Below are 18,811 nucleotides of genomic sequence, written 5' to 3'. Positions count from 1 at the left end.
ATGGTCAGATACCTTTCTCCATCTTTGTGTCATGTGTTGTATAAAGTGTAATAAAATTATGCTAGTAACTATTTCAGAAAGCTCCCTACCACTGCCCTAGGAATAGGTTAGTGTTCTGTCCCCGCTCCCCGCAATCTGTTGTGACATATCAATGAAATCATTACTACATGTTTTAGTATGGTTTTAACTCCTAAAAAATAAGGGAAATCATCATCATGGGAGTCACACAGCAACCATCTTACAGTTATTTATTTAAAATATCTATTCTGCCCAAAGCTTGCAGTTTAACTTATGCAATTTGATATTTCCTTCTTCAGCCCAATTAGAGTTCTCAGGTAAGCTTACAATTATAGAATAAAACACACATCAAATGTAGATACAAAACTAGAAATCACAACAGGCTAATTGTACTTCATGTTACATTACCGAACCTCTAAACTATTATTTGAAAGATTGGGAATGAGTAACAAGCACAAATACTCCCTCCACACTGCTCTCATGCTCCTTAATAGAAAGTTTTCTGGTTTCCTCATACCATGCTTTGCTGACTGCTGAACTGTGGTTTGAGTGATCTCTTAACTAGGACAGCAAACCATGATTATCCTGGTTTGAAGTGATAGTTCAAGCCAGAATTTGCTGATTTGGATGTCATGACAAACTGTTTGTGGTTTGAGGAAATCTAGTAAGATGTAAGGTGGAAATACTTGACCATTGTTTGGATCAGGAGCCTGAATGTGATCTATGCACTGAAGAAAAGTCAGATCTGATCAGACATGATCTGACCGTAAAATTGATGGATTCAGTATAAAATCCAGAGAGTCGGATTTTAGTAAAGTATCTGACCTTGGATTTTCCATAGGGATCAATTGGGAAGGGGCGGGGGAACCCACAACTTTGGAATGACTGGCCAGAAAGTTTTCAAATTTCTCATAGTGGTAGTACAGGATGGTAGCATTAAGTATATGGAGTTTGAATGACCCATTGGGTTTTTACTATTAACGTTTTAAAAAGTGCCTTACTGCTTTGTTTTATTGATGAACATTATAAAATGTGCAGAAATTGAAGCCCCCTACTCTGACAATTAAGTATGCGCTTGTCTTCATATACAAGTACTCACTCCTCCTTTTTAGCACCCCATGTTATAACTCCAGGAGGATTAGGCAGAAAGTTCTCAAGCTTCTCCTGAATTAAGCACATGATGTTTGAAGGAGATCGGTCCACTGAGTTTTTAGAACTGCCATAATAATCTGCAGAATATTACAGACTTCTACGCACAAAAGATGAAGACAAAAGTACCACATAGAGTACTAACAACAGTGTGGAGAATAGCAACTGAGCAGGGACAGTGAAGGAATTTATGTCCTCCCCACAAGCATGGTGAATGGAGGGCAAACAAAACCATTGACATTATCAGTTGCTAATGGCCAGCTTGATCTGTCACTCCAAACAGCTGTCCCCTTTTCCCCGCGTCTTCCAAATAAGGCACTGCAAACGGCTCAAATTAGTCAGTGTTTGGGGTTCCAGAAACCCTCAAAGACCGCTTACAAATCTGAGAGTTCTGACAAAATTTGACAGGTCTTCCAGTTTTTCCAACATGACACAGTTAGTTGTCTGCTGTTTCCGATTAGATCAATCGTAATTTGACATAGGCACTATCCACTGTGACACACATAGCTCTAGAGGCCACTAAGGGTGGGAAAAGAGTTCAAAAGCAATTAATTTTAACTAGCTGACCTGGCGCAGAGCATCTGTGCCTCTTGTTCCCCCCCCCCCACCAGCCCTATTTCATTCTCCTCCTGCTTCTCCTAGCGGCCGGCCGTCCTGGCTGCCGTTTCTCCTCCCGATGGTTAGGCCATCCTTCCTTTTGGCCAGCAGGTGGGCTGGAGATGGAGTGCGCCACCCTCTCCGCTGCCCACCTGCCACCTTCTTCCGCCCGATGGGCTGGGCCATCTTTCCTTTGGCTGGCAGGCGGGCCGGAGAGAGAGGCTGTGCCTTCCTCTCTGCCACCCTCTGCCATAGTTTTCTCACCCTCCCGCTACTTTCTCTGGCTGGCGGTGGTGGCCATTCACCACCATTGTTTCCCTGCCGGCCGGCCAGCTGCTGCCACCATTTTCTTACCCTTACCCATGGCTACCTGGCAGCTTCTTGTAAACTCTTGCGAGAGCTGCCACACATGGGACTAGCCACGGGTACATCTTAGAGGGAAAAATATATATATATAAAGAAGATGATTAGAAAACCTGTATAAATAAAAGTATGTGTCAAGCGTGCCTTTTCCAGGGGAGTTCTACAAGCAGGGCAGCACTGCAGAGAAGGCTTGTGACAAGGGAAGTTGGCTTTTATACTTCCATTGAGGCTCATTTCTCTGCCTGTTGCACAACTGTGGGCTTGGTATTCCATGTTTATATAAAAATATTTGAGATTCACAAAACAGGTTCAAGTATTTTTAACTGCCTAAAATGGTTTTTGATAAAAGTGTTTAGACAGTTCTGTTAACAGTCAAAATGACACCCTCACTAATTTTTAATTTTATATTTTTATTACTCTATTATATTACTCTATTATATTTTATTACTCTATTATATTCTAATGTTTTGGAATGGTTTATACGTTATATGGTAAGGCATGATTGGCTACTACTACTACTACTACAGAGAGAGGATCCAGACTAAGTTAGTCATGACTAAGCACCACTGAAATAAAAATGAGACAAATTAGTCATAACTAAGTCCCATTGAAATAAAGGGGACTTAGTTATGACTAACTTATTGGACCCTGCCCAGTCAGTTGTTTATATATCACCACACAGCGATATATCCCTCAGCCGATTTGACTTGCTTCAGTATTTTGTATAAGTTGTATTAATGCGCAGTGCCCCGATGATTTATCAAAATGTTTTGTGCAATCTGTATGAACCAATCGTGACTTTTGAGTACCTGTTTGAGGCTCCCCACCCCGCAATCTGGTCCTGCCTCTTTTCTGTTTTTGTCTGCATTTACACAGTTTCACACAGCTCCATAACAGTTGAGAATCTATGAAAACATGTTTAAGTTCAGTCTGTAAAGTATTTTAAACACAGCTTTATATACATAGATATAGATAGTTATATATAAGTACAGTTCTTTACAGAAGATTGAAAAGATATAGGTTCCAAGACCTTAGAATTCTGAGCCTTTCATTTAAATTTTGTTCTAATGGAATTGCACTTTCTAGCCCTCAAGAGCAGTGCAGATGTATTAAGTGCGCTATAGATTAACACACATGAGAAATGAAAACAAGTAACAAACAGCCCTAAAGCCCCTTGTTTCCAATTCAACAAAACAAGACAGAAATACAACAGCATAAGGAAATTTTATTTTGAAAATATGGCAAGAGTCTAAGGCACTTCAAACATTTAAATACATATGACTGAAGTGAACGTGACAGGGTAATAGCATTCCATATATACGTGCCCAGAACTATACTTGATTCCACTGGAGATGAACATCTCCCATCACTTCAAGGATCATTCAGACAACAGTTAATAAAAGTCTAGTAACAGTTTTGCATAGTGTATTAATTACTATGGAATAAAAATTGTCAAAAATACTGACATCTGTAATATAAAAGCTATACAAATCGGCAGCAACAATTTATTTAGCCATACTGTGGCCTGTCTTCCATTGTTAAGCCATCAACCCACCAGCTGAAATTTCAAAGAGCTGACAATGTAAGCAATTGCCACTTTTTATTTAAAATAACCATTAAAACAACACTCAAAACAGTTTTGGAATGGCATTTATAATAAAAGGGATCTTGCCAACAATTCCAAGAGTAGCAAATATAAATATTTGTAAAGAACATTTTTTTAAAAAATAAAGCTTGGGGGAGGGCAGTCATAACCTGACAGCTTAAAACTGTACATAAGGTAGCAGAAGAATATATTCTACAGCAGTGTCTGAAACAAGACTTTATGCCATTTCCTGGAAGCTGCAAAGATGAGCAAAAGGAGAACTCCAAGGGCTACAACTGCAACATGGAGGCTGCATGTAAGTGTTCCTATGACCACTTTCCCCCTGCACAGCAAGCTTTGTGTATCTATTGACTTGCCAGGCAGTCAGTTCTCCATGCCTCACTGTTAACCCATAAGGTCCTATAGGGATATGGAGGAGATTGCCCAATCTGTGTAGTGAGCAAGTGCACACTAGTGGCCACAGGGAAAAATGTAAGGTAGATTCCACCTGGCAGTTACACCATGTGCACTAATCCTAAGTGACATTGGTAGCAACTATACTGTTCTAACCTCTTCCTTGTAACATTACTCTATCTTTAGCACTAGACATCTGCTTTCAGTTTGCTGGTGAGTTCAGGCACAAGACAATTACATTCAATTGTCTTGTGGTCACTGTAGAACAGCAACCACTACTAGCAGCTTAGGACCAACATTCAAGTGGTCACTGTAGAACAGCAACCACTAGCAGCTTAGGAGAGGTGACTTTGCAGATATTTGTGCATTAGCAATCAAATGTGCCTCTGTGGGTAGGACCAGGAGATGGCTTTCTTCCAAGCCTTGGGGTGCCCTGGAAAAGAAGAAAAAGCAGCAGCAAACGGTTAAAAGTAGGAAATAATTAAGCTTTTTCACACAACACATAATCAACTTGTAGAATTCTCTGCCACAAGATGTGGTGTCAGCAAACAACCTGGATGGCTTTAAGAGGGGTTTGGATAACTTCATGGAGGAGAGGTTTGTCATTGGCTACTAGTTGGAGGGCTATAGGCCACCTCCACCACTGGAGGCAGGATGCCTCTGAATACCAGTTGCAGGGGAGTAACAGCAGGAGAGAGGGCATGCCCTGCCTGTAGGCTCCCAGTGGCATCTGGTGGGCCACTGTGTGAAACAGGATGCTGGACTAGGTGGGCCTTGGGCCAGATCCAGCAGGGCTGTTCTTATGTTCTTAGAATGTTACTGACCCTCCTTTGGTTCACTGAATACTACTACTGAATTCAGGCTCAGTGCAACTCCACCAATTAATAGTACAAGCCTGGAACAGTGAAACAGACAGCAACAGCTTTCATGCAACTGGTTGTAGAACATGGTTTCTCAAATGCATTTACAGTGGGGCAGATGGAGGTGGGGGACAAGAATGATGCAACGCCAAAACGTCAGAAAGAAAAGGGCGGGTGGGGTAGAGTATTAATGGTTTATTTAATACTGCCCAACACCTTTTGAGTAGTGAATGCTCTTCTTCAAAGGCAACTGTAGAAACATTTCATAACATATTATATAACCATTTCTTATAAGTGTGTATACAGTGTACACACACACACACACACACACTCAATAATCATGAATTAGAATTTCAACAAATATACAATCACCAGAAAGATATTAGAAATACATGTAAACAAGATATTTTTAATATTGTTAATCACTTAACATTTACTACAATCCCTCCTTTTACTTTTAGTCTCTTTTCTCTCTTCTTTGTGTTTGGAGTCTGTTGCACAAGTGAACAGATTTTTAGATGGTTGGTTGTATTAGTGCTCAATATGATTAATATTTTAAAAATAGATTTTGTACTGTATGGTTTTATATTTGAAAAAATAGTTTCTTCATATGGGATTTATCTTGAAAAACGTTTTGGGTATAAGAACTGGAATTTTTTAAACAACAACAACAAAGAACTTTGTTAGCCACCCCATAACAAATTGTTCACCGGGCAGCTCACAAGACGATTTTTATAGACAAGATTACGTACTACTATTCTAGGTAACATATTATGACATACTATGCTAAGATTACTAAACTTAGTTTTAACATATATTGGGTTTTACCATTTTAGCCTACTTTCCAGTAGGCTTGTGAGATCACCCAGTGTTCCATGTGTGTTTCTGTACATGTATGTGTATCCCCCATCAACTTTGCAATGCCTGGACCAATATGAACCAAATCGGGTACAGTTGTAGGGACACCTAAATGGCATAGTTTGTGATGATGTCATGCACCCCAATTCAAGATGACGGATGCATAAACATTTGAGACGCAAATGGGCTAACTTGTGAACTGCCTAAGCAATTTGAACCAAATTTTCTACAGCTGTAAGAACACATAGGGATGCCCTAATGATGTAGTTTGTGATGTCATGCACCCCAATCCAAGATGGTGGACACAAACGTTTGAGGTGCAAGTGGGCTAACTTGTGGATCGTCTAATCGATTTGAACCAAATTTAGAACAGTTGTAGTGAGTGACACACAGGGACACCTCAATGCTATAGTATGTAATGTCCTCATCTACCCCAATCCAAGATGGTGGACATGTGGATATTTGAGGCGCAAGCGATCTAACTTGTGGACCAGTTTGAACCAAATTTGGTCCAGTTGTAGGGATAGTGAAAGGAAAGTAGGCAGATTAGTTCTTATTAGAATTTATTTCTTTAATTTATTTAACATATTTTTATACCACCCAAAACTTACATCACAAATTTGTTGTATTTGTGGAAGTTTTAATTCATTATTACACACACTGTTATACAGATGTTTTTACACTTGCCTCTGAAGAGAGCATTCATTGCTTGAAATGCATCTAGAAATGTTGAACAGACCATTCATTAATCTCTATATTATTATTATTATTACATTTATATCCTGCTCTTCCTCCAAGGAGCCCAAAGCGGTGTACTACATACTTAGGTTTCTCTTTAACAACAACCCTGTGAAGTAGGCTAGGCTGAGAGAGAAGTGACTGGCCCAGAGTCACCAAGCTAGTATTATGGCTGAATGGGGATTTGAACTTGGGTCTCCCCGGCCCTAGTCCAACACTCTAACCACTACACCACACTGGCTCTCTTATCCCTCTTATCTCTTATCGTACCCCTGCTACCTTTTCCTGCAGATGGGGGGAAGCAACAGGGGGCAGACTGCAGTAGCAGAAATATCCTAGATGGGAGAGTCCCATGTCCTCCACTCTGAAGATTAGAGGGTCCAATGTGAGGGCAAGTGTGGACACATCTTCCTTATCAATGATTTTAACTGATTTTCTGAATACAAGTCAATGAGCTCCACTGACTTACTCCAGCACATGCTACAGGTAAAAGTCCTGATATCACAATCAGAAATGAAGAGTCATGAAGGGTATTCTGCCAGCAGGGAGCAGGCTAAAGTAAAAAGGACACATGCTAAGACCACCACTGGTCAGAATCAAGATGCTGGGAAAGAGATCTGATTCACATTTGCTCCGAGGCCAGAAATTCTCTCAGTAGTCCTGAACACATAAACCTAAGAATGATATATGGAATATAACACACACTCACCGGGGACTGCGTTTTGGAAAAGTTTACATGAGCATAGAGAAGAACTGCTATATCCTTGTGTCCTGCTTCAAGGGCTATTGAAAGTGCTGTGCTGCCATCCTAGAGAGAAAATATGAATATAGAAAATATACACATAGACACATACCCCTTTTAAACACTGCAACAGCCTTCAGAAATGGAAAGACATTGGGCGGGGCGGGGGGGTCCTCTTACTCAAGCCATGAAAGACAATACAGAATCCTGTTTTAAAGCATTTCATTTAATTATAAGCAAGCAGCTTTGTACTTCTGTTTTACGAGGCAAACCAATTGCCAGGGGCCTCATAATTTCTCTTAACAAGGGAGCCAGATTATTACTGAGTACACCATAATCACAAGAACACTACAAGTAATTCTGTAACTATTTCAGGAAAATGAAATATTGTTCACAAGGTGAGAGTGAGAGAAATGAGGAGAGGAGACAAATGATACACAACTTTAATAATAAGTGGTGATAATTAGCAGAGGACAACCACATTCTTAATTCCAAATGCTCCCAAAGATCAGGCTATTCTTTACACACTGTCTAGCAATATCATAGTTGTAATCAGACACAAAAGAATAGATACTGGTGTCAGAATTACAGGGTGGCAGAACGTATTTAGTACTCTGATGGGAGCAACAGTTGTAATGAAATTTCTAAAGAGATAACTAGTTTAGCCACAGAAAAAGCTTATTATGCTTTTTCTGCAGTGCTTTGCCACTTCCGAATCCTACTTCTGCTCTTCTAGAAAGCCTTTTAAGTTTTCAAGAGAAACATTTCTAATCAGAGCATTACAAGAGATAATGGCAGTGATTTTGGGCATACTTTCATACAGACTGCTTATCTCCCCAATTCTATTACAAGGAACATTTCCGCCAACAATAAGCTGGAATTAAATTAAATACTGGCAGCCTGTGGAAGTACTCACATTGTCCTCCAGGGTACCATTACATCCAGGTTGAGCCAGCAAGAGTTTGACTATCTCAACGTGCCCATGTTCACTAGCACACATTAATGCAGTGGAGCCCTCATCATCCTGGATGTTGACATCTGCACCACAGGCTAGCAGAGCTTTCACCATATCAATTCGCCCATGGCTCACAGCAAGCATCAGAGCAGTTTGGCCAGCCTGCATACAGAAGAACGTGAAGAAATTCTAACTCCACCATCCATTCTTTGGAAGAGAGATCAGTGCAATAGAATCCTACTCAGTATGGAGTCTATTAGTTATACAATCCAAAAGAATGAAAGACTAGCATCTGCATGCACATATATAGAATGAATTGCCACCCCCCCACCCCCTGCAAAACCTAAATTTGAATTAGGGTAAAGATCATAAAAGTTGGATGAGCTCACAGTGTGCCCATGAATCACAGGGCAAGTCCAGCTTCCTCCAAGTGCTGTCATAGAAATGGACACTAGTGCATTGAACATCAGTCTTGCCCCTCCTGCCAACTGTTTTATTTGTAAAAGCCACGTTAATGTAGGCTTTTACAAATAGGCTTGCCATCTTATTAAAAACTTTTTAAAATGTGCAGACAGGATTGGAGGGGCCTTTGGGTGAAATCAAGGGCAGCAGCCAATCAGCCATGTGCACCATTAGCTCTTGTCTTCAGCTTGCACAACTACTTGATTCAGAGCCCGACCTTGGAAAGGAATTTGTCCTTTTGAACTGCACAAGAGCACTTCCAGGGCTTCCCTTCTGTTCTCAGAATATTATATCTGCTTTCACCCCTAGAATTGCTTTAGGTAAGGAGACTCAACTCCAATAGTAAAAACAAAAAAAGCAAAGTGCAACTAATTAAGCATATTGTTTCACTAGTTTTAGTTATTTCAGAAAATGTTTATGTGGGGGAAGGCAAGCAATTGTGGGGGTGGTAGGGAGGCCTTTCCCCAAAATTCTGTTTTCGAAGCAAGAATTAAAAGAGCAAATGCAGCTATCACAAGAGGACTCATTAGGTGCTGGCCTTGCTTTTAATAATGAGAAACTTCTTGAGTTAATTATATCCTGAGTACACTAAAATAGTATCAGGTTATCACAATATGCTAGTAAGGTATGAAAAATGACAGGAGCAATTATTCCAAAGATGGAGCACTAAGGCAGAAGTGTAGTAGTTTTTTCATAGTAGTCTAGTGAAGTGGGTATGAAAACGGCACACAAAGTGCAGAGAAGTGAAGAAAAAACCTCCTAACCATATCAAAATCAAAGTGTACTCTGCTCCAAGTCCATCATTGCTGAAATGACAAAATGCAGCAGTACCAACCTGACTGGCTTTAGCATTCACATCTCCACAGGCAAAGAGTTCTCCAACTATTCTCATGTCTTTCTCAGCATCTACAGCTGCAAGAGCAGCCAGCATAATAGGGGTATAACCAGCCTTGTTTTGGTGATTTACGTTGCAGACATCTGCAGAGGGACAAATGAGAGAATCTCTTGAGAAAGTTGGAAGCAGCAATTGTGCAAAGGAACTGAATAAACTGTTATTAGAGCAGTCCTTTGGAACTGCAGCCACAGCTTACATAATGAGGATGATTCAGAAGAAGTTCTAAGGGGGAAGTTGGGGGTGGGTATAGGAGAGGTTCTTGAGCCAAGTAAAGAAAACAATTCTCTTTATTGTACACAGGGTAGAAAAGTTGCAGAGAGGGCACAAAGCCATGTTTCATGCATTGCTAAGACACAGTTAAATTAAAGGCAATTGTTCAGTTCTATGAACAGAACTATACACAGTGCCAAGCTTCTGGCCAGAATTTTAGGTATGCAGGAGGAAAGCCTCAGATTTATATTAAAAACACACACACACCATCATACAGCACTGAAATAGCAGCTGAGGTACAAGACTCAAGTTTCCCCTCACACTTTTAGCACACCACACTTATATGATTATTTTGACATGTCTGGAAGCTTTAGAAAAGACTTGCCAATTAAATGGCTTCCTACATGGAGAAGTATTTGTATGGGACCAAATACAAATAATTCCTCTGAGGAAGTGCCAAAAACCAATAAGACTACTGCTGCTACTGCAGTTTATCATTCCAGGCCCCCCCACCCCGCCCCCAGCAAGAGTTCTTATAATAGGAACCCCTGCTGTGCTTACTAATTTGCTACCTCATTGTCTGGAATGTGCTCATCTTTTAATTAAAATATCATCAGGAAGGAGCGAACGTGCACACTTCTTGAAAACATCTGGCAAAGAGAAGGAGCAGCAACAAGCTTCAAGTGTATTGGCTGCTAGTACTGGGATAAATAACCAGAAGTGGCATAACGGCAGGAATAGACCAAGAAAGAAGAAGCAGAAAAAGAAGAAAGCATACGGCTTCCTTCAAGAAGAGACAGTAGTTGATTAAACTAATTATCATTTGTTGTGAACAGTTGACTACAACTTTAAGCTAGTTTCCATTACAGACCTAATTCTTAGAAGGTTCAGATACCAACTGAACATTCAAGTGGGAAAAAACACCTATCTATATACTGATTTCTCTTAGCCAGAGCCAGCATGCATGCCCAGGCTTTGGCAGCGGAACTCTCACAACACGCTGCGAGAATTCCAGCATTGGGCGGGAGGACATTGGAGGATGATAGCTGGGCCTGCCCGCAGCCAGGTGGCTGAGAAGGTGCGGGGGAAGAGGGATCTGCGGGCTAAGGAAGAGCTGTGGCGGATGCCACCCAAAAATGGTGGGGAGGGAGGGAGCCGGGCGGAGGAGGGGCCCAAAAATGGCAGAGAGGGAGGTGGTAGGAGGAGGAGCCGTGGTGGTGGCTGCCCAAAAATGGCAGGGAGGGAGGGAGCCGGGTGGAATTCAAATCAAGATCTGAATTGATTTGACCCACTTTTAAAGGTCCAGGGAGCACCAAAGTGGGGTGGTGGCTAGGGCCCCATGGGTGCCACCTACCAGCCAAATTTCAAGGTGGTGGGCCACTCGGTTGATTTTTCAATGTGGTTTTTTTAGTTTTTAGTAATTTTGTATAGTTCTGCCATAGGGAATAATGGGGATTTGAAGCAGCCCTAACCCAGATCCCTAGCTTTCATTAAAAAATAAATAAAAATGGCACCCCATGTGCCCACTACATCCCCAACCTGCAAGCCAGTCAGTGTTCTCTAAAAAAAATTTCATCTTTGTGCAGAATGAGTTTTGTTCTGCGCAGCAGTCTTAATACTATGTGTGTGCACGTGTATTCACAGTGGGGACTTTCTGATTCAACCTAAGCAGGATCTAAAATTAACTGAGCGGACATCAAAAAACTTGTGTGAGCATACACACATGTGCATGCCTTAGAGGAAACACTGAAGCCAGTGGATTCATTATGAGGAAAAGCATGACACAACAAGAATCTAAATACTTCAAGAATAGTAACCGTACATTTTGCTCCATAACTCCGCTGGAGCGTAGCTTTTTCCCCTCTTTTTTTTTTTAAGTGCAAGCTGGGAATCAGGGGGAATGAATAAGGGAAGCCCGAATCTCAAATTGAATTGAATCTGGAGAAATTTGATACAAGTTCAATTTGGCAAGGGGTGATTGGGCAGATTCGTTTCGAGGTCGAATCACTCGAATCGACCAGATTCCAAGTCAAATCAATTTGACCTCTAATCGCTTTGTACACCCCAATAAGGCACTCTGACAATAGTAAGCATCTGTACTGGGGCTTCATTAAACATTCATTTAACTGTACCCAAAAGTAGAGGGCAATTTTCAAATAATCCTTGTAGGAGCAGTATTCATCCACAATTAGAATGTATTCCAAGTCTGAACCGCAAGGAAAATGCACAAGGGCAGGAAAGCAGAGCTTATACCATTGAACAAGCAGATGGCTTCAGAAAGTGGCAATCAAACTGCATGCTGGGAAAGAGAACATAAAAACAGCCCTGCTGGATCAAGCCCAAGGCCCATCTAGTCCAGCATCCTGTTTCGCACAGTGGCCCACCAGATGCCGCTGGAAGCCACAGACAGGAGTTGAGGGCGTGCCCTCTCTCCTGCCATTATTCCCCTGCAACTGGTACTCAGAAGTTAGAGATTACAGGGATAAAAGGCAAAAAGTTCTTAAAAAGATATTGTTGTATAAGGGAGGACATAAATATAAAACTCTGTTGTGTTGTGACACCCAGAACTGTTGTGACACCCAGAACTGAACTAATATTTTGCTGCAGGGAAGACATGGTACTACCAGCACAGATGGGGTCTGTCTGTCTGTCTGTCTGTCTGTCTCTCTCTCTCTCTCTCTCACACACACACACACACACACACTTCTCAGAACGGTGAACTTACTTGCATCCAAAAGCAGCTTCACAATTTCAAAGTTAGAGTGTGAGACACTATAATGGAGAGCTGTGTTGCCATTCCCATCTGCCATGTTGATAACATGTCTGAGGACTGCAGGAGAAACCTCTTCAAAAGCAGCTATGTAGTCCCCAACCATAGCAGGCACAGCAGACTTTTGACTCGACACACGAAACCACTCATGTTGGATGGTATTTAAAGAAAATCGCTGCCAAAAAAACACACACACAACCCTTTTAAAAGAGATTTTCTATTTATAGCCCTTTCTGTCTCCTCCTAACATAGTAGGAAAACCCATCTAAGTCAGATGTTGATAAAACATCCTAAGCCACACATATGGAACACCGCCCCTCCCTTGAAAACAACCTGTACCTGCTGATCTAACTTCTTGTATATCTCTGGTATTTTAGCATCACACTTTATTTTTATCTAACACACTCAGCTGATAATGCCTTATATATCCGATGAAGTGGGTTCTAGTCTGTGAAAGCTTATGCTGAAATGCATGTGTCTGTCTTTAAGGTGCCACAAGACACTGATATTTTCACCCGATTAAAGAAACGTGCACTGGCCATTTGCATGGTCAGCATTGTGTTACTGACCATACAAATGCACCCTGCACACATGCACCCTGGTCATGTGCGTGCTGACGTTATGCGGGGCTGCAGGAAGCAGCACTGCAGTCCCGCACGGCTGTTGCTAAAACGAGCACCAGATGGGGGAAAGCGGTGGGGCAGGGGTGAGCAGGTAAGGAGCTCCTTACCTCCATCTTAAAAAGGTACCCCTCCCCACACACTGAGCCAGCTCGAATGTCAGTGTTCGAGTCGGTTCAGTGCTTGAAAAAGGAAGTGCCGAACAGGCTCGTGCTCATCCCTAGTTAATACTGCATGATGCAGAAGTGAGATAACAGACAGTGCAGATGGACACCCATTCAACCATGAAAGCTGGTGCTTGAGTCAGGATTAGACCTATTTGGATAGACCCATTCAGCTCGATTCTGAAAATATCCCTGTTCCTAATGGCAATTAGTACTACTGGAATCCTGATTACCTTTGTGTTGGCATCTACTTAGGTATTTATCTGTACATATACAATAGCTTCTAATTAAATGTTCCACAGTCAAAAGGAAAGTTTCCCCGAGGGCCCAGACAGCAAAGGTTATTTCAAAACATGATTGGACTGTTAGTCAAAGCAGCTTTACTCTGCTTGTTTGCACAACACGAAGCATACTTCAGTCCAGCTTCAAAATGGAGAGATGGAAAGAACATTTATTTCTATGTTTGGTAAGAAAGCAGAGCACATTCCACAGCAGAACATAAACTTTGTACTTCCATAATCAAGTGAAACACTACTTATCCTGTGTGCTTTGCCATACAAGTCAGGAGCACCCAGATCAAGAGTATGACTAAGTGAATAGTAAGTGCTGCTTTTAATAGCATGAGCATGCTCTACAGAGCTCTGAACAAGTCTATTTGATGCATCTATTTTTTGGGCAGCACAGTGAAGTCTGGGAAGGCAAGGGGGCAGAAGTCTTGTGAGACAGCTAAAATTAACACTGCTGTATATTTGGTTTCAACATGTCTGCTGCAATTAGTACACAAAGGTAGCAAACGTCATTCCTTGAAAAAGTTAGTCAGACACTATAGTGTCTACACTATCAGCTTCACTGTAGCAGTGGCCTAGAGGGGGAAAATGCTACTCCCCCTCTATAGTATTAGTCTGGCATCATCCAGGCAGGAATCCAAGAAACAGCATGTGGAAAGTGGTGGTCTGTCTGTGCTTCCCTTATATTGACAGCTCTCTGGCACAAGCAGCTACCTGCTTCTCTTGCACACCTGCACATCTCAGCTCCGACTAGAATAAATATTTGGGATGCAGATACTTTACACTGGACTTACTATCTCTTTGCTGGTCATAGCCTTTGGATCATCAATGCTGTTTTTAAGTAGATGACATGCAGACAGCACCTTTTCACTCAGTTCATATCTGAGAAAAGAAGGAGGTGTTTTTAGATAAACACTTTTTCAAAACTTAAAAAAATGAGAAAAGCAGCAGATGAATGCAGTTCAAAATGAATGAGTGGATTTAAAGCCTTCCCAACTATCAAGCTTTACAGGGCATAAGGGTGAAATCAAACAGATCAATGCTGGAGCTACTGTGCAAATTGTTAAAAGATTCAGGGGCTGATACAAGATTTAACAGCACACTCAAATAGTGGCTGACATTTTGTGAAGTGTAATGTGGGCAGTTCTGAACTGCCCATGTTGCAACAGGCATCTAAAGCAATGCCCATGGTGTTGTGGAACAGGGTTGTGCATGAAAAATTGCATGCGCTACATAAATTGTGTAACTGCACTTTGGTCATGCTATGGCCATTGGAAAAAATGACTGACACTATGTGCAACTTAATACTGGCATTACCATCAGCAAGGACTGTTGCAGACGTGACAGGTAGCCCTGGTGGTTCTGCTCAAGTGGACAGCCAAGCAAGTGCTTAAAACTGCCTGCTTGCAGTTGTGCAGCTAAGTAGTGCTGTGCAGCTGTGGGCACACAATTTTAAAGAGGTAAGCAGCACTGGCTGATGGGCAAGTCTGGCATTGCACATCATGTAGACCAATGTCCATAGTGTAGTGCAAGTGCGATTGCACAAATTTAAATAGTAGCACACTAGCCCCGTCCTGCAACACAACAGGTACTGTTTCAGATGTCTACAGAGTCAGGGGAAGGTGGGTGGATTTTGAACTACTTGTATTACACTGTGCAGAATGTAAGCCAATATTTCTCAAATATAAGAGGAGGGGCAATTTTTGCCAATTCCCCCCTTCTTTCTCCACCCCTCCGTGTCTCCCAAAAATATGTCCCCGAAGGTCCCACAATGCACAAGAACATATTCAGAAAACACAAGTGGCTGCAGAAAGAAAAAAGGAATCAGCAAAAATTACCCTTCCCCATTGTGTGAAGGAAATGTTATTTGGCAAGCACAATGTTAGTCTGGATGTCAGCCACAGATTCTGGGTCTATCCCAGTGCAACAAGAAAGCTAGTTATCAGCAAATTAATATATTTAAAAGCAAGCCTCCAAGTCTATTACTAAACATTAGAGCTGGTGGCATCGGAAACATCGGAATGCCACTTTGGAATTCCTGCCCACCACGAGGTGGCAGCTGTTCTTGGGGCATCTGCTACTGGTGGAAGGGGTGGTCCTTTAAAAACCATCCCATCACTGGTGCAGGAAAAGCTGGGCAGCTGCGGTCTCGAGAACATTGGGGAGCCCGGGCACATACTCAGATGCCCAGAAGATGCAGTTCCTCTCAGAGCTTCACCCAAAGGAGGGGAGGAGCATTCCTCGGGGAGGAACGGCATCCCTGTATTTCCCAGGTGCCCCATGAATGTGCACAGCCTCCCTGCATCACTCCCCCCTCCCCCTCCTTGATGCTCCAGAGATTCACCACAGCTGCCCAGCTTTTCCCGTGCCAGTGCTGCGATGGCTGTTAATGAACACACCCCTAGAGCAGTTGCCCTGCAAATGGCTGTCTCCTCGTGGTTGGGGGAGGAAATTCCAAAGTGGGATTCTCTGATATTTCCGACTTGTACAGCCCTACGAAATGTTCCCTTTATAATGCAAGCACCTTAGCAAGATGCACTTTGGTCACTGAAACTATAATTGTATCACCTTGGCACAGCCTGCTTTGTAAGAGATGCTTGCAACACTGCTCTCAGTTACAGTGAATTAGACCAGTCTTATTTCCAGTCCTGTGATTTTATAACTCAGTATAATACATTAAATTATGCCCTGTAATCAAATAGCAGAAGCTTTAATAATGATGATGGAAACATTTAATAAATGGCACATGATTAAAAAGAGCTCATCATTAAATAAATATGAATTGCTATAGGTTTGATAGCTACTGAAATATCAAAGCAGATGAGTTTCTACATTTGTTTTCTGCCACTGTTGTGCTACTCTGTCTGTCATTTATTTTAATATCCTGACACCCTGTTAACGCTACGCATTAGCAAATTCTCTTCAGCTCAATATTTCATATGGGTGGTCATTTATAACTCCATGTATCTTAGTTTAACATATTCATTATGCAGGAAGTAATAAAAAAACAAGACATATAGTTCTGTCTGCTGTCCAAAGATTAGCACGTGAGTTGCCTCTCAAATGCTCTCCTGACATGAGTTACTACTAGAACACTTTTATAGTTTTGACTTGGGGCAGCTGCATTTTCCTAAGACTCCCCACCACCCCATGGTGGTGGTGGGGGAATCGCCTAGACAGAGTTGACTACAGGTTCCAATGGATCCTTGGCAAACTGCCCTCCATGGGCCCCTTCCTGCTCAAGTTAACCGTACGGTTTGTGTAGGGGTTACCTTGGCAAATGAGATGGGACCAAGGAGATGGTGATGTAGTGACTCTCTCGACAAAATAACTGCATTACCACTGCACAAAGGCTATGGGCCCAGAAATAAGTGGTCAGCAGTAGGCCCTTCCGAGAGCCCTGGGCCCACAGTAGTTGCCCGACAATGCCAATCCCTGACCCTACCCCTTGTCCTACACACTGTGTATTAGATCTGCTGGAAACCTCTTTTATTGTTCCACTGTGGCCGTCATTTCATCCCCAAGGCAGCTTCTTGGAATGATGCTGCATCATGATGTAGCACTGTTCCCAGGGCATTCCCATGCATTCTGGGGGATCAGGGAGCCATTACCAAAGCAGCCGCCACCAAAAAAATAAGTTTGAATGGAAAAGACAGTCACTGCTCATGCCAATGAGATATAAAGCCCCTCTCAGCCTCCCAACTGAAATTACTCTTTCAGCCTCCCAGCACACCACTCCAATTTTCAAAGCTGAAAGTTCTATCGAAAGAACTTTGGGCTTAGCACTAGTTTTAGTGGAAAATAAGCACACCTCTCACGAATTTCCACTTTTTCAGGCTCAGTCTCTCGACTCTCCACTACTTCTTCCGCTCTGACAGACTTAACATCTTCACTCTTCAGCCCATGCTGTCCTTCTATCTCAAGCAAACTGCCATTCTCCTCAATTTGAGCATATCCATACTCATCACACTCATCGTCAGACTCCGATGAGGAACTTTCTTCTGAACTAGAATCATCACTTGATGTGGTTTCATACCTAGATGAAAATTTTTTATATTAATGCATCATTATCAGTGCTAAGTAGTCTGCTATATGCCATGTATCTTTATTTAATTACTTAAATAACTTGCAAATCTAAATAGTTAAAACATTGCAGGTGGAGAGGCAACTGTCTGCAGAAAAGCCATGCGGTTTCTTTCCATAGTGTTAAAAGCTTGTATAAATGATGAAGCTCATGGTTCAGCTATCTAAGCAGAGAGAAACTGGGGTTTTTTTTGGGGGGGGTGTTAATCTGTAAAATGGGCAGAAAGCACAAATGGACAGACAGCGCTTGAACAAATGGACAGACAGCAACAACAGAGATGCAGTAGACAAATCTTCCAGGTTTTTTAAAATATGCATATGGAGAAATGAAGGATCCCTGCAAACAATTTATGTTTCCATGGGGGGGGGGGAGACTATACCATATCACTGCATGCCATGGTTTTGCATACAAGAACATTTCCAACTGTACTTGGGAGCTGTTCTTGACAGGAAGGCAGACAAATGGTTGGAGAAAATCCAGCCCATTTAAAAAGGGATGACAGAGTACATGAAGGGAGAAGCTTTCAAAGATATGGCAATGGAAGGCCATGTGTACACATGATTTGAAGGCTCAGAAAACTGGTTAATCTGCTATGCATTTTTTGTGGGCATTTTGTGTACAAAGAATTGTCCAATGAGTAATGAAGCTGGTGTAGTCAAAGACATGATCAGGTCAAATATAAGGTCACTTCATGGGTGTTGATACTCAAGGACAGATCCTTTAACATTGAACTATTCAAGACAAGTTTGTTTCCTCCCGCCTCAAAAGACTGGAGAAAAATATCTTATTTAATACAAATATGGATTCTCCAGATGATGCGCTCTCTCTCTCTCTCTGGTAGCAACAAAAGTGAGAAGTTACATTAAATAAAAGTAGTTCTACAAGAGAATAGGATAAGGCATCTTTTGCATCTCCCACCCTTTTGGTATGTTGCAGTAGGGAAAATGCTCAACATCTAAAGTAGAGAAGTGCAGCCACATTCTATGCAACATTGAAATCTAAAGAAAAGAATGCCAGCTCCTGGAAGGAACACATTTCCC

General features: G+C 41.9%; 1 protein-coding gene across 5 annotated transcripts in view; it reads right to left on the bottom strand.

Annotated features, from left to right (window-relative positions):
- Window positions 1-3,332: 3,332 nt before the first annotated feature.
- The window catches only part of KANK1 (KN motif and ankyrin repeat domains 1), a 167,919-nt gene continuing 152,440 nt past the window's right edge, over window positions 3,333-18,811 (bottom strand). For 3 of the 5 annotated variants that reach the window (XM_053297317.1, XM_053297318.1, XM_053297319.1), the window contains 7 exons: window positions 17,499-17,723; window positions 14,482-14,569; window positions 12,572-12,791; window positions 9,577-9,719; window positions 8,241-8,441; window positions 7,292-7,390; window positions 3,333-4,559 (listed from right to left, as the gene is read on the bottom strand). In XM_053297317.1, the coding sequence (XP_053153292.1) occupies window positions 4,494-4,559; window positions 7,292-7,390; window positions 8,241-8,441; window positions 9,577-9,719; window positions 12,572-12,791; window positions 14,482-14,569; window positions 17,499-17,723 (1,042 nt within the window). In that variant the 3' untranslated portion in view covers window positions 3,333-4,493. Of the gene's footprint in view, window positions 4,560-7,291; window positions 7,391-8,240; window positions 8,442-9,576; window positions 9,720-12,571; window positions 12,792-14,481; window positions 14,570-17,498; window positions 17,724-18,811 lie in introns of those variants that run through there. The other 2 variants (XM_053297321.1, XM_053297322.1) reach the window with 2 other exon arrangements.

The sequence above is a fragment of the Hemicordylus capensis genome, chromosome 2 (genome assembly GCF_027244095.1).
Source record: "Hemicordylus capensis ecotype Gifberg chromosome 2, rHemCap1.1.pri, whole genome shotgun sequence".
Classification (NCBI taxonomy): domain Eukaryota; kingdom Metazoa; phylum Chordata; class Lepidosauria; order Squamata; family Cordylidae; genus Hemicordylus; species Hemicordylus capensis.
This window is presented reverse-complemented; position numbering and strand designations above follow the sequence as displayed.